A 14,196-nucleotide genomic window follows, 5' to 3' on the forward strand; every position below is an offset into this window, starting at 1 on the left:
ACTAACTGATCTAGCTCCCAGCAAGGCAGGATTTCAAAACCATTCTGCCAGTTTTTACAGTTCTTCCCACCGCCCTTCTAAGAGAAGTTGGCTAAAGAAAGAGGACAGGGGCACCTGGCTGGCTCAGTCAGTAGAGCATGTGACTCTTGACCTTAGGGTTGTGAGTTCGAGCCCCACATTGGGTGTGGAGACTACTTTAAAAAAAAAAAAAAAAGACAGGGGACTGTCCCCAGTGGAGTCTTCAGGACAGAGGTGTCAGATTCCTCCCAACAAAAAACAGAAGCTGTAACTTGCTGGACAGCCACAGCTTAACTAAACCCCAGGGCCCCTCTGAAACAGGGACCTGCCCACGAAGTCCTGGAACCAGACAAAAAAGGTATCTCCTGAGAAGCTCCTTCAAAGCAAACTGACCCAAATACAGACCCTGTAAGCTTACCTCTACTGTGTCCAAGTTTGGAACTTTATATGAACAATTTGACAAATCTCTTGAGGAGCCTCCAAACTTTGTGGTAAAATTCAACCAGTTCGATCCTTTCATTGAGTAATACGTCCTTCTGCCTGCAGGAAGAGCCCATTCTGACCTACCTAGCCCCACTTTTACCAGTCAAGGAACAGGTGCTGCTTAAGAACACAAATCTTTCTCTTAGACAGACTAGGCCATAACGCCCATAAATTTCCCTAAAAGGAAACACAGTCTATTATTGGGCAGAAAAGAGTTCACATGGCAGGCCTAAAATTACTCTCCTCGGAAAGGTTTGCTTGCCCTGCAGAGCAAAGGAAACAATCAACAACGAGAAGGCAATGTACAGAACGGGTTGAAGATACTTGCAAATGGCATATCCAATAATGGGTTAACATCCAAAATATATAAAGGACTTATAAAATTCAATACCCAAAACACAAATAATTCAATTTAAAAATGGGCAGAAGACGGGTGCCTGGGTGGCTCAGTTGGCTAAGCATCTGACTCTTGATTTCGGCTCAGGTCATGATCTCACCATTTGTGAGTTGGAGCCCCGCATCCAGCTCTGTGCTGACAGTGTGGGGCCTGCCTGGGAATCTCTGTCTACCTCTCTTTGCCCCTCCCTGCCTTTCTCTTTCTTAAAAATAAATAAATATTTTAAAAAGTAAAAACAAAAATGGGCAGAAGACATGAACAGACACTTTGCCAAAGAAGACATACAGATGGCCAACAGACACATGAAAAGATGCTCATCATCATTCATCACCAGGGAAATACAAATCAAAGCCACAATGAGACATCACTTTACACCTGGCAGAATGGTTAAACTCAACAACACAAGAAACAACAGGTGTTGGAGATGTGGAGAGAAAGGAACCCTCCTGCACTGTTGGTGGGAAGGCAAACTGGTACAGCCACTCTAGAAAACAGTGTGCAGGTTCCTCAAAAAGTTAAAAATAGAGCTACCCTACGATCCAGCAATCACACTATTGAGTGTTCACCCAAAGAATACAAAAACACAAATTTAAAAGGAAGGGAGCCTGGGTGGCTCAGATGGCTAAGCGTCCGAGTCTTGATTTCAGCTCAGGTCATGATCTCATGGCTTTGCACTGTGTACCCTGCTTAGGATACTCTGTCTCCCTCTCTGCCTCTCTTCTGATCTCTCTCTCTCTCTCTCAAAAATAAACATTTAAAATAAATTAAATAAATAAATAAATAAATAAATAAATAAATAAATAAATAAAAGGATACATGCACCCCTATGCTTACAGCAGCATGATTTACCATAGCCGAGATATGGAAGCGGCCCAAGTGTCCACGGATTGATGAATTTAGGATAAAGAAGAGGTGATATATACATGTAACAGAATATTATTCAGCCATAAGACAGAATGAAATGTTGTCATTTGCAACAATGTGGATGGAGCTAGAGAATATAACGCTAAGTGAAAGAAGTCACTCAGAGATAGATAAATACCACATGATTTCACTCATAGGTGGAATTTAAGAAACAAATGAACAAAAGGAAAAGAGAGAAAGACAAACCAAGAAACAGACCCTTCTCTATAGAGAACAAATTGATGGTTATCAGAGGGGAGGTGGGTGCCGGGGAATGGGTAAAACGGAATGGGGATTAAGGAGTGCACCTGTGATGAGCACAGGTGATGTATGAAAGTGCTGAATCACCATATTGTACACCTGAAACTAATATTACACTTAACTAACCGGACTTAAAAACTTAAAGAAAAAAAAAGAGAAAAGGTCTGCTTGTAAGGCTGGCCCTTGGCTGCCATCTGGGAACCTGGATTTCGGGAGAGTTCCCACATTCTCTAAACGATATGCCTCTAAACGATGGCTCACTGTGCCTCAACTGTTCATGAACTTGGTTTATGCTGAATCTGCTTTCCTTCTGGGAGTCTGGAATTTTGTTATGTGCTGGGAAGAGGATGCCTACATTATCAGCTCCCAGTAAAAACCCTAGGTCTCTAATGAGCTTCCTTGATAGAAAATGTTTCACATCTGTTGTCACGGCGTGCTGCTGGAGGATTAAGCGAGTTCTGTGTGACTCCACCAGGAGAGGACTCTTGGAAGCTTGTGCCTTGTTTCCTCTAGACTTTGCCACATGCCCCTCTTTCCTTTGTCAATCTTGTTCTATAGGCTCCCGTTGCAGGAAATCACAGCCATGAGTAAAACTAGATCCTGAGTCCCGTGAGTCCTCCTAGCAAATCACAGAACCTAAGGGTGGTTTGGGAACCCCCTGCCCCAAAGCCATGTATGCCACACTTCGGCCTAAATGAGTTAAACATCCCTGGCAGTATGACTAAATCATTGTGGATGTCAACCAAGACTTATTAGCACCAGCCATGCACTGCAGACACAAAGATCGATAAGACACAATCCCTCACCTTGTGGACTTACAGTACGCCCCCATGTCCCTAATTTTGAGGCCTTTTCTTTTATAAAAGAGAGGGAGAGAGGAAGAGCCACCCCCACATTTAGATAATATTAAAGGTCAGATTAGTAAGTACGTGTGCATAATATTGAGTACGTAGTACTTTAGATTCTGATCTCCCAGGACCCACCTGGAGGGCCTCAAAGCAAATGTCTTTCCCTCCTTCTGTATGCACCCTGTCCTCTCTTCCAGAACTCATGTTCCACTTTGCACCTTCTCCCAGGAAAGCCACGGACTCCTTAAAGGCAAGGTCCACAATCTATTCTCTTTGTGCCCTACACATACTCAACAAATGAACAGAGACAATGCCTGTTCATATGCCTCTTAATCTACTATTTCTAGAGTCCCCTGGACACACTCTGCAGGGGGAACTTCACTGACCAGCGAATCACAAAATTACTACTATTGGCTAACTGGCAACCAATCCTTTTCTATCCACCTCCATCTTTAAATGCCAGGTATCTGCAATCACGCTGAGAGAGACCCGATGTCCCTTAGGTTACCTCCTTTCCCAAGTCAGGCCATCCGTATACATGCACCAGTGAGATTAAAAAGATAAGGATAAGGTGGCCGGAAGGCTCCTTCAACTACCTTCTAAAAGTTTCACAGTCCTCAAATAAGCTGTCTTTTACAATATGTTTCTCCCACTTACATGCCAAGGAATGATGCGTAAGGTAAATTCAGCCTTACCCACAACCAGGTCCCAGAAAACGTAAAAAACAAACAAAACCAAGCTAGGTGATCATAGCTAACGTTGGTCATAGCGCTGACCATATGGCAAGCACCGCTTTTAAAAAATAAACTTTTAAATTCAGAGTAATTTTAGATTTATGGAAAAATTGTAAAGATGATAAAGAGAATTCCCATATTCTTCATGTCCGGTTTCCCTATAATTAACATCTTACATTTGGCACAATTAATAAACCCGTATTGATACATTATGATTAACTAAAGGTCATGCTTTATTCAGATTTCCTTAGCTTTTACCCCATATCCTCTTTCTGTCCAGGATCCCATCTAGGACAGCACTTTACATCAGTTGTATCTCCTTAGACCCCTGGTGGCTGTGACAGTTCCTCAGGCTTTTCTTGTCTTGTGACATCGACAGTTTTGAAGAGTACTGGTCAGGTATTTTGTAACATGACCTTCTACCGGAATTTGCTGTTTTCTTCTGATTAGACTTGGGTTATGGGTTTGGGGAAGAAGATCGAAGTGCTGTGGTCCATTTGAGCACATCAATCTAGGGCCCATGCTAGCAACACGGCTTGTCACCGGTGATGTTGACCCGGATCACCAGGCCGGGGTAGTGTCTGTCCGTTACTCCGCGGCAAAGTGACTTTCTCCCCACCCCCTCTGTACTGTACTCTTTGGGAAAAGTCACCGTGAGATCCTACACTTTGAGTGAGAAATAATGCTTCCCTTCTTGAGGGTGGAGCGCCCACATAAGTCATTTGGAATTCTTCCACATGGGAGCTTGTCTGTTGTCATTTACTTAGGTAATACTTGATATCAGTATGGACCCACAAACACTTATTTCATACTTTGGGAGAATCCAAAACTATTTATTGTGTTGCTCAAGATGCTCCAGCTTTGACCACCGGGTGCCCATCCGGCTGGTTCCTGGGTCCCTTTGACACGCCCCCATCAACAAAGGATCCGTTTGTTTTTGAGTATTTTCTTACTTTCTGGTACCACGGAATCTTGTGTGCTCCCTGTCTCAGTCCTAGGACTAGCCATTTCTCCAAGAAGCCTCGATGCCTTTTACGGAATGGTATTTATTCATGTTTATTAAACACCAAATCTGAGCACCAGGTGCCAGACACCATTTTACACTAAATCATCTCAACAATCCCACGCAATAGGGCACCCCATTAGCCCTATCTTACAAATGAGGTCAAGCAGCCTGCCCGAAGTCACATCAGTAAGCGGTAGGGCAGGGCTTTCAACCCGGGGAGTCTGACTCCAGAAGCCCTTTCCTGACCACACTGCCCCTGCTGTCTCCCATGAGCAGAACACTATCACAAGGTGCCGACGAAGTCACTCCGATGCACTTATAAGAGGACTGACCTTGGCAAGAGCTCATTTTCAGAATAACTGGCTTGGCTAACAAGGTCCATGAGAAAGGCAGAGTCTGGGAGCCCCGGTGCCAATGATATAGGGACACAATCTTGGTGTGAGGGGCAGCGAAAGCACGAACTCCAGCTGTGAGTGCCATAACCCTCACGACCACCGAGTACCGTCTGGTAACTTTCAAATTTCCGATACAGTCAGTCCATCAGGCAATCTGGTCACTCGGTATTCCCTGGTGTCACCTGCACTGAGCGGTAGCTTCGTGCCTTTTACAACGTTAGATGCTTGTTTTACAAAGTGGGAATAACTAGGGTTTTTTTTCCTTTTTTTTTTTTTTTTTCTGTTTTAAGTTTGAGAGAGAAAGCGTTGCGTGCACAAGCAGGGGAGGGGCAGAGAGAGAAGGAATCCCAGGCAGGCTGCGTGTTCCACGCTGAGCCCAACTGGGGGCTTAAGCTCATGACCTGAGCTGAAATCAAGAGCTGGCCGCTCCACCGACTGAGCCACCCAGGTGCTCCAACAACTAGCTCTTAAAACCTGTTCAAGCACATCCACCAGAATGGCTAAAATCAAAAAGGCTGGAAGTGCCAAGTGCCACATGAAGATGGGGACTCAACAGATCTCTCATATGCGGATAATGGGGATGAAAAATGGTATGGCCATCTCTCTCCCTCTGTCTCTCTTCCCCGCTCGTGCTCGCTTGCTCTCTCTCAGAAAGAAAGAAAAAGCAAGCAAGCAAGCAAGCATTTGTGGGGCACCTGGGCGGCTCAGTTGGTTGAGTGTCGGACTTTTGGTTTCAGCTCAGGTCATACATAGATCGCGGTCTCATGGGTTTAGCCCCACGTTGGGCTCTGCGCACCGACCACGCAGAGACTGCTCAGGATTCTTCCCCTCTCTGCCCCTCGTCCGCTCATGCTCTGTCTCTCTCAAAAATAAATAAACTTAAAAAAAAATGCATCTGTGTATTTACCAGCCCTCCAGAAGGGGAGGGACTTTCACACAGAAGTTCAATGAACTGACAAAGAAGGAAGATACAGAGGTGAACCTAGCCACATGTTTTAACACGTTTACGTCAAAAACTTAACAAAATGTAAAGGCAAACCGTGATCTGAGAAAATACGTGCAACAAATATGAGAATAGCTAATATATTTAATTGTAAAGACAAGTTACAAAAAAATACTAGTATCTTTCAAAGAAAATGGGCAAAAGAGCATAAGATGATTCACTTAAAAGATAAAAGTGGCTCGGGGTGCCTCGGTGGCTCAGTGGGTTAAGAGTCCAACTTCGGCTCAGGTCATGATCTCGCGGTTCTTGAGTTTGAGCCCAGAGTCGGGCCCTGTGCTGACAGCTCAGAGACTGGAGCCTGCTTCAGATTCTGTGTCTCCCTCTCTCTCTCTCTCTGCCCCTCCCCTTCTCTCTCTCTCAAAAATAAACATACATTTAAACATTTTTTTAATTAAAAAAAAAAAAAAGGATAAAAGTAGCCAGTAGGGAAAACTATTGACACTTAGAGGAAAACAAAAAGAGCTGCCTTTTTTTTTTTTTTTGAAAGAGAGACAGAGACAGCGAGCGAGCGAGCAGGGGAGGGGCAGAGGGAGAGAGAAAGAGAATCTCAAGCAGGCTCCATGCGCAGTGCAGAGCCCGACGCAGGGCTCGACCTCACACCCTGGGATCATGACCCGAGCCGAAATCAAGAGTCGGACGTCCAACCAACTGAACTCCCCAGGAGCCCACCCCCCCTTTTTAAATAAGAGACCGTTCCATCTGTCAAACTGGCAGAGGTCCGCAACATGTGTATTCCACACAGGGGACAAGGCTGTGGTGGGGCAGTGGCCATGTGACGGCACAACTAATGGGGAAGGGAATGCGAACAGCAAGACCACCGAGAACATCTGCTACCTTGCCCAGAGACGACGGGCTTCCTGGGGAAAGGGTATGTGGCAGACTCTCACTTTCTGAGGAATCATTCCGTATGTGTGAATATCCTGCAGTAAACACAAATTACTTGTTTAAGTAGGAAAGAGATATTAGAAAGAAAAGAGCCCATATCCTTTGGCTCAGCAATTCCACTTCCAGATTCTACCCCAAGGTACCAACAGAGACACAAAATTTATAGACAGAGATGTTCTTCATGGTGCCACACCAGTAAGAATGCTAAAAACTTAAATATCTAATATCAAGGAATGATCTAATAATACTTTCAGCCGCAAGCTGAAATGATGCTTTGGGGTTGCCTGGGTGGCTCAGTTAGCTAAGCATTTGACTCTGGCTCAGGTGATGATCTCTCAGGTCATGAGTTCGAGCCCCGCGTCGGGCTCTGCGCTGACCCCTCAGAGCCTGGAGCCTGCTTCTGATTCTGTCTCCCTCTCTCTCTCTCTGCCCCTCCCCCGCTTATGCTCTCTCTCTCAAAAATAACCATTAAAAGAAATGATGCTTTCAACTAACATTTAATGATATAGGGAAATGTTCAGGCATAATTTAGTGTCAAGTGAAGAAAGGATGGTAACCATCGTGCAAATACATATACATGCAAGAAAAAGAACGGATATAAATATGTCAAATATTTTAAAGCACCTGTGTCTGGGTGGGATCAGTGATGACTTTAATCCTCCTCATTATTCTTTTCTATATTTTTCAATGTTCACAGTGAATACATATTTCTTTAAGTGTGTACGGGCATGGGCATTCTCGAGAACTTTCAGAAATCAGGGAACTCGGCTAACCGCCAAAAGAAACACGAGCTCAAAACGAACTGTCTTGAGACTACGGTAGCAGTTTAAAGGGAGACAGACGGGAAGCTTCCGGGAGGGAGGAAGAAAACCAGTGACTTTAAAGTCAGGCTGTGGCCTGAGGTATTCGATTTGAGAAGGGAAGGGAAGTTTTACACGATAAACTCCAGTTTGTATTTCATCACGGACAGGTTAAATAGACTTACTTAAAACAGAACAGAACAGAACAAAACCAGTCAACTGTTTGCTTGAAAGTGGCTTAAGTACAAACTCGGAACGTGTGCCAACATCCCAAGCCGGCTCCAGCCCATCACGATGAGCAGGTGATAAGCAGAATCCAGGCTCCGGAGATGGCCATGGGGGATAAAAGGTCACTTATTTCCCCCACGACCCCTTCAATAGAAAGGCTGGGTGTAAATCAAGAATGAAACGCAGAGGAGAGAAAAAAGAGAACCACCTTTATGGAAAAAAAAAAAAAAGAAAGAAAACCTAGGAAACGTATCTTCCTATTCTCTCCAGCAGGATCTGGCGTATTTTCACAGGCCTTTAATTTAGATGAGGGACATTAAGAATACACAAAGCCCAACACCGGGCTGTGCTAGGAAAAAAAACAAAAAAACCCAAAAAATCCTGCCCCACATTAAGGGGAATAGACAAAATAAACAGTCACCAAAAAAACCCCAAAACCACCCGGCCTCAAGGACAAAGAGGAATTACCTGATATAGCTGCCTGAAAGGGCAGAAAGAGGAAGGTAGATGAGGCTGTTGGCATTAATTAAGATTCTATTCATTTTTATTAAACCAAGTCTTGTTTGTTTAAGTGGAATTTAAGCCTATTTAACGCATGAAAGTGGAGGTCAAATTCACTTTTTGTGAAAAGGGACACTCATCATGCTCAAATCCAAACATTTGTATTTTAAGCACTGCTTCTAAAGATCTTAATCAAGGCAGGTGATAGGCATCAGCTATGGGGCTTCGCCAGTGGAGGGATGAAAATAATTGGGGAAGGTTAATTACGGAGCACAACTCTCAACTAGAGTTGGAAGGAAGGGGGTTCGGCTTCTAATTTCCACTCTCTTTGAGAGATTAAGTAACTCAAGCCAAATTACTAAAACAAGGTCAGGAATCAAGGAAGAGGGCTGTACCCAATTAATTACTTGGTGTAGTAAAGAAAACTGTGACCTGAATTACCGAACATCACGAAAACACAAAAGGACACAAAATTATTCATAAACCCATAAAAATTTTTCACTCAAATTGCAGCCTTTAACCCAGTAAGTCGACTGCTAGGAATGTATGCCACTGGTAAACATGAAGAATTACAAAAAAAAAACAAAACAAAACAATGTTCAAACATCGTCATTGAAGAATCATCCTAGAAAGCTACACTGAAACATATTTACTACAATCCCATATAGTGTGAGGCATCTGTTTAAGAGACACACACATATTCACACATACATATACAGATACATGCATCTATGTACGTACACCTATGTATCTGTATATGTACACACACACACACACACACAATATGCAAAGATTTGTGGAAGTACATCTGGGGAAATGTTAACCAGGACTGACTCTGTCAAGCAGAGGAGGGTCCCAAGACTAACTTCAAACCTTTCACTGTTTCGGTGTATCACAAAGCCAGTATTACTTTTACTTAATTTTGTTTTAATTTAAAGAGAAAAAATAAAAAGTTGCTAGTTGATGCATCTATTTTAACGTTTATTTATTTTTGAGACAGAGAGAGACAGAGCATGAACGGGGGAGGGTCACAGAGAGAGGGAGACACAGAATCTGAAATAGGCTCCAGGCTCCGAGCTGTCAGCACAGAGCCCGACGCGGGGCTCGAACCCACGGACCGCGAGATCGTGACCTGAGCCAAAAGTCGGACGCCTAACCGACCGAGCCACCCAGGCGCCCCTAGTTGATGCATCTATTTAGAGAGGCGCACTAGGAAGGGAGAGTGACACAAGAGTATTTGAGGTTTCCTGCGACTTTGGTTCTATAAAAATACATTTATGAGGGACACGAAGCCGAAGCGTCTGCAATAACAACAGATAATTTTAAAAATTCTCTGTGATATAATAGGAAAATGGTGACTGCCTTCAGAACACATAGGGTTTTTTTCTCCTTTTATAGGTATGTTTTGAATAATCCATTGAAACGTTCAGACAGTAAAAAAAAATGGGCACTTGCACTACGTTAGATAACAGTAAATTTCTTCCAAGCAAGGATCTGTCATTCTTTCCCCTTCTACACCCCTGCTTTCATCCACCGGGAGAGCAAATAAGAACTCACTTATAATTATCACTTACCAGACACTACGCTGTGAGCTTCACACAGCCGATCTCATTTAATCTTTGAAATGACCCTATAAAATAGGTATTCTTACGCTAAACAGGCACAAACAGGTTTATACTAACCAGGCTAGACGGAGTGTGGAGGAGCGCCTGGTTGGCTCAGTGGGTGGAGTGCACGACTCTTGATCTCCGGGTCGTGAACTCAAGCCCCACGCGGGGTGTAGAGATTACTTAAAATGCAAGTCTTCTACATCAATCTATCCATCTAAGTGTGGAGGATTTTATTTTCCAAAGGTGGGAGCTTCTAGATAGCGCATGCCACAAGCTCGTCTTAGCACGTACCTATGCCACTCCTCCATCAAGAGGTGCGATCTGCGTTCTCTACGCTCAACTCTGGCGGATGCGGAGGGGACGCTATGACATTCCCGAGGCTAGGTCAGAGAAGGTCATGCTGCTCCCACCTCGCACCCTTGGGACGCTGATCCTCAGAACCCAAGTGCCACCCCGCGAGGAAGGTCAAGGCACGTGGAGGCGGTAGCGTTCCGGCTGACAGGCCACGGGAAGGTCCCAGGGGACAGCCAGCGTCAGCCGCCAGACACGAGAGTGGCAAACTTCGGAGAGGACTCCAGCCCCAGCCACAATCCAGCTGCGGCTGCAGGAGAGGACCCAAGTGAGGCCCGCCTAGCTGAGCCCAGGCCACCCACAGGACCACGAGAGATGAGTTTGTTGGTATCGCCAGCCACCGAGTTGGGGTGATTTGTCAGGAAGCAACAAATAACCAGAATAATGAAGAAAGAAAGGTCAGTAACCTGCGGGAGACCGCCATGTCTGCCTGGCTCTTAAGCCCATGCTCATAACAACTTTCCTGTGTTACTCCCTGCTCCCTACAACTGCACATGATGCAAAACAATAAGAAGGCCACCTTCCCAGAATGCTCAATAATACATCCCTAAACACGTGGGCCTTGCCTAGAAAACAAGGTAGAAAATACACGTAGAAAACCATAAAATGAAGACCAACATGATGACCTAGCGTTCCTGGCCCCACTCTGACCCCAGGCTAGGAGTCCAATTTCACCATTACTCACTTCTCCTATTCATTCTACTTCCATGACTCTGTCTCTGTGACTTCCTGTTCTGGAATCTTTTTTCTCCATCGTTACATATTTGTCAAGCATTGAATTGATCAGGATGTACACCCACGTGACAACAGGTTTCACCAGTACTCAGACTGGATTTTAAAGTAGAAGAATAAAGATGTAACACTAAGCCAACTAATTGAACACTACCAACATGGCCATTTAAAAGAACGTATCAAATAATACCCACTACACTAAAAAAAAAAAAAAAAAAAAAAAGACAAAAAACAAACACCCAAAGGTTTAAAGGACATTTAAAAAATGCAAGTATTTACATACATAAAATGTTTATATGAGGGGCACCTGCGTGGCTCAGTCAGTTAAGCATCCAACTCCTGATTTCAGCCCAGGTCATGATCTCACAGTTTGTGAGTTCAAGTCCTGTGTCGGGCTCTGCACTGATGGTGCGAAGCTTGCTTGGGATTCTCTCCTTCCTTCTCTTTCTCTGCCGGTGCTCGCTCTCTCTCTCTCTCTCTCAAAAATAAATAAACTTTAAAAAATAAATAAATAAAATGTTTTATGTATAATATGTGTTATTTATTGTTAGAGTATACAATATATAAGGCCAGCATTAACGTTAAAAAGGGGGGATGGGGGCACCTGGCTGGCTCAGTCAGTAGGGCCTGTGACTCAGGGTTGTAAGTTCTCAGGGTTGTGAGTTCAAGCCCCACGTTGGGTATAGAGATTACTTAAAACTAAAATCTTGGAGCACCTGGGTGTCTCAGTTGGTTACGTGTCTGACCCCCGGCTCAGGTCATGATCTCACAGTTTGCTTCGTGAGTTTGAGCCCCGCATCAGGCTCTCTGCTGTCAGCACAGAGCCCGCTTTGGATCATCTGTCCCCCTTTCCCACTTGTGTGCGTGCTCTCTCTCTCTCTCAAAATAAATAACTTTGAAAAGAATAAATTCTTATTAAAAATAAGCAAAAGGGGGGGATGGACACATTTACATATGCTGATACAGATTACATTACATATACAGGTACACATTTATATAAACAGACATAGAGAGACTTACGTGAAACTGTAAGAGTGGTAACCTCTAGCACCGGGGCAGGAAAGGTCTAAGAGGCCAAAGTGAATAAATGGAATGATCAAATGATCAAACCTAACTTCAACAAAACTGGAGACACACTGACAGAGACACAACCTCACCTCTGACGTATTTTTGACCAAAATATTTAAGCTAAAGCTAATCATGAGGAAACAATCAGATAAATCCAAATTGAAGGACATTCTGCAAAATCCATGGCCTGAATTCTTAAAAAAAATCTCATGAAAGACACAGAAGGCAGAACAGTGTGCCAGTTTAAAGGAGGCCAAAGAGATATGACAACAAAATGCGATTTGTGCTTTTTGATTAGATGCCAGAAAAAATAAAAAACACCTATAATGGATGTTATTGGGATAACTGGGAAAATTTGAAATATAGGCTGCATATTGGATAAGAGTACTATATATACCAAGATGCTGTTTGTACTGTGATTATGTAAAATGTCACTGTTCTTAGTAGATACCCGCTGAATTATTAGTGGTGAAAAGGACTGATGTGCACTAACTCAAAACGCTCAGCGAAATAAACACTGTACATAATTTAGAGTGTGCAAGTAAGCAGGCACACAAAAGGCAAAATGGTGCATTTAGGTGATAGATTTATAAACAGTCAATGAATTCTTCTTGCAACTTTCATACAGATTCAAAATTCTGACAGTAAATAGTTGGGAAGGAAAAAAGGAAACAAATATGTGTATATGAGTCCACACTATAAAATGTAAATAAAGCCTTTTGTAGGCCTTGTGTTCTAACTACAGCTTTGGGTGCATTAATGAAAAAGAAAAACCTGTGAACAATAGCCCCAAAGAAAATAAGAATGTCTTGTAAAGTATGAATGGGGTAAATTATTTTAAATATCTTTGTTTCACAATTTATGCCATAATCAATTACCAATGGACACTTAGGGTACAATGCAAATTTCACATTGCAAGTATACGTAATTAAATCTTTTCACAGCAAAGGAGGTCCGAATTTTTCCATACCTCTAGCAGAAATACAGATCTGTACAGTAATGTGTAAAAAAAAAAAAAAAAGCCCATCCAAGTTGGTTGCAGTTCAGTTACTCATAATCCACAAATCCAAGCATAGGTAAAATTTTCACCGTTACATTTTCTAGGACGACCACTTCATTTCCCAACTTCCAGTAACACTTTCCCCAAAAGGTTGTTTCAAAATCCCTATAAAAATAGTTCCAGTAAAAACACTACTGTTTGACCCAAAAAATAAAATAGCCCATCTTTCCTCTCATTTTCCCCTAAACCGATGTCATTAAAGGGCAGAAAGCCACACAGTAACCGCTCACTACCTTACTGCCGAATGTTCAAGAATCCCAGTTTCAGTCCAGCGTGCAACAACAACAAAACCTTCAAAACTTGTTACATAACCTCCACACCAAAATATGCCTGGGAGGGCTGGGGCTGGGACCTCCCTGGGGCTGGGGTCGCTCTGAGACCCCACCGCCCCCAAGCCCGCCTCGAACCCCGGGGGCGCCGGCTTCTGACAGCCCAGGGAGGTTCGGGGTCCCCACACGCTGCGCCTTCCCGGCCTGCCGAGTGGACCCACCATCCTGGTGACCAGACCCTGACCCTTCGTGCCCTCCCAACCCCCCGACCCCCGCCGTTCGCCCTCGCGTCCCCGCCCCTCCCCGGCCCCGCTCACTCTTCATCCTGGATGCGGAAGCCGACGACAAGCCCTTGCCGACACTGGGCGGAGGAGAAAGGGGCAGAAAGGGAGGCCCCCTGGCTTCCACTCCTCTGGGGCAGGGTCCCGAACCAGGACCTCTGCGCTGGCTCCTCGACAGAGAGCGTTAGGATCCGGCCGCCATGTTGTATCGCTGTCACCCTAGCAACCATCAGGCCCCGGACGCCCCGAGGCCGCCTCCCGCGCGTGCGCAAAACACCACGTCCGCATGGGTCGGTCCAAAGTGTACGCGTGCGCAGTGCGGCCCGCCTCCTTAGTCTGGTTGCTAAGCAACCTCCCTCGCCG

General features: G+C 44.4%; 1 protein-coding gene across 4 annotated transcripts in view; it reads right to left on the reverse strand.

The window, feature by feature from the left end:
• The window catches only part of MOK (MOK protein kinase), a 69,816-nt gene extending 55,708 nt beyond the window's left edge, over positions 1–14,108 (reverse strand). For all 4 annotated transcript variants that reach the window (XR_006293526.1, XR_006293525.1, XR_006293524.1 and 1 more), the window contains exon 1: positions 13,870–14,108. Coding sequence is in view for 1 of the 4 variants with exons in the window: in XM_043557053.1 (XP_043412988.1) it covers positions 13,870–13,876 (7 nt within the window). In the remaining 3 variants the exon portion in view is untranslated. The remainder of the gene's footprint in view (positions 1–13,869) is intronic.
• Positions 14,109–14,196: the final 88 nt, after the last annotated feature.

The sequence above is a fragment of the Prionailurus bengalensis genome, chromosome B3 (genome assembly GCF_016509475.1).
Source record: "Prionailurus bengalensis isolate Pbe53 chromosome B3, Fcat_Pben_1.1_paternal_pri, whole genome shotgun sequence".
Taxonomy (NCBI): domain Eukaryota; kingdom Metazoa; phylum Chordata; class Mammalia; order Carnivora; family Felidae; genus Prionailurus; species Prionailurus bengalensis.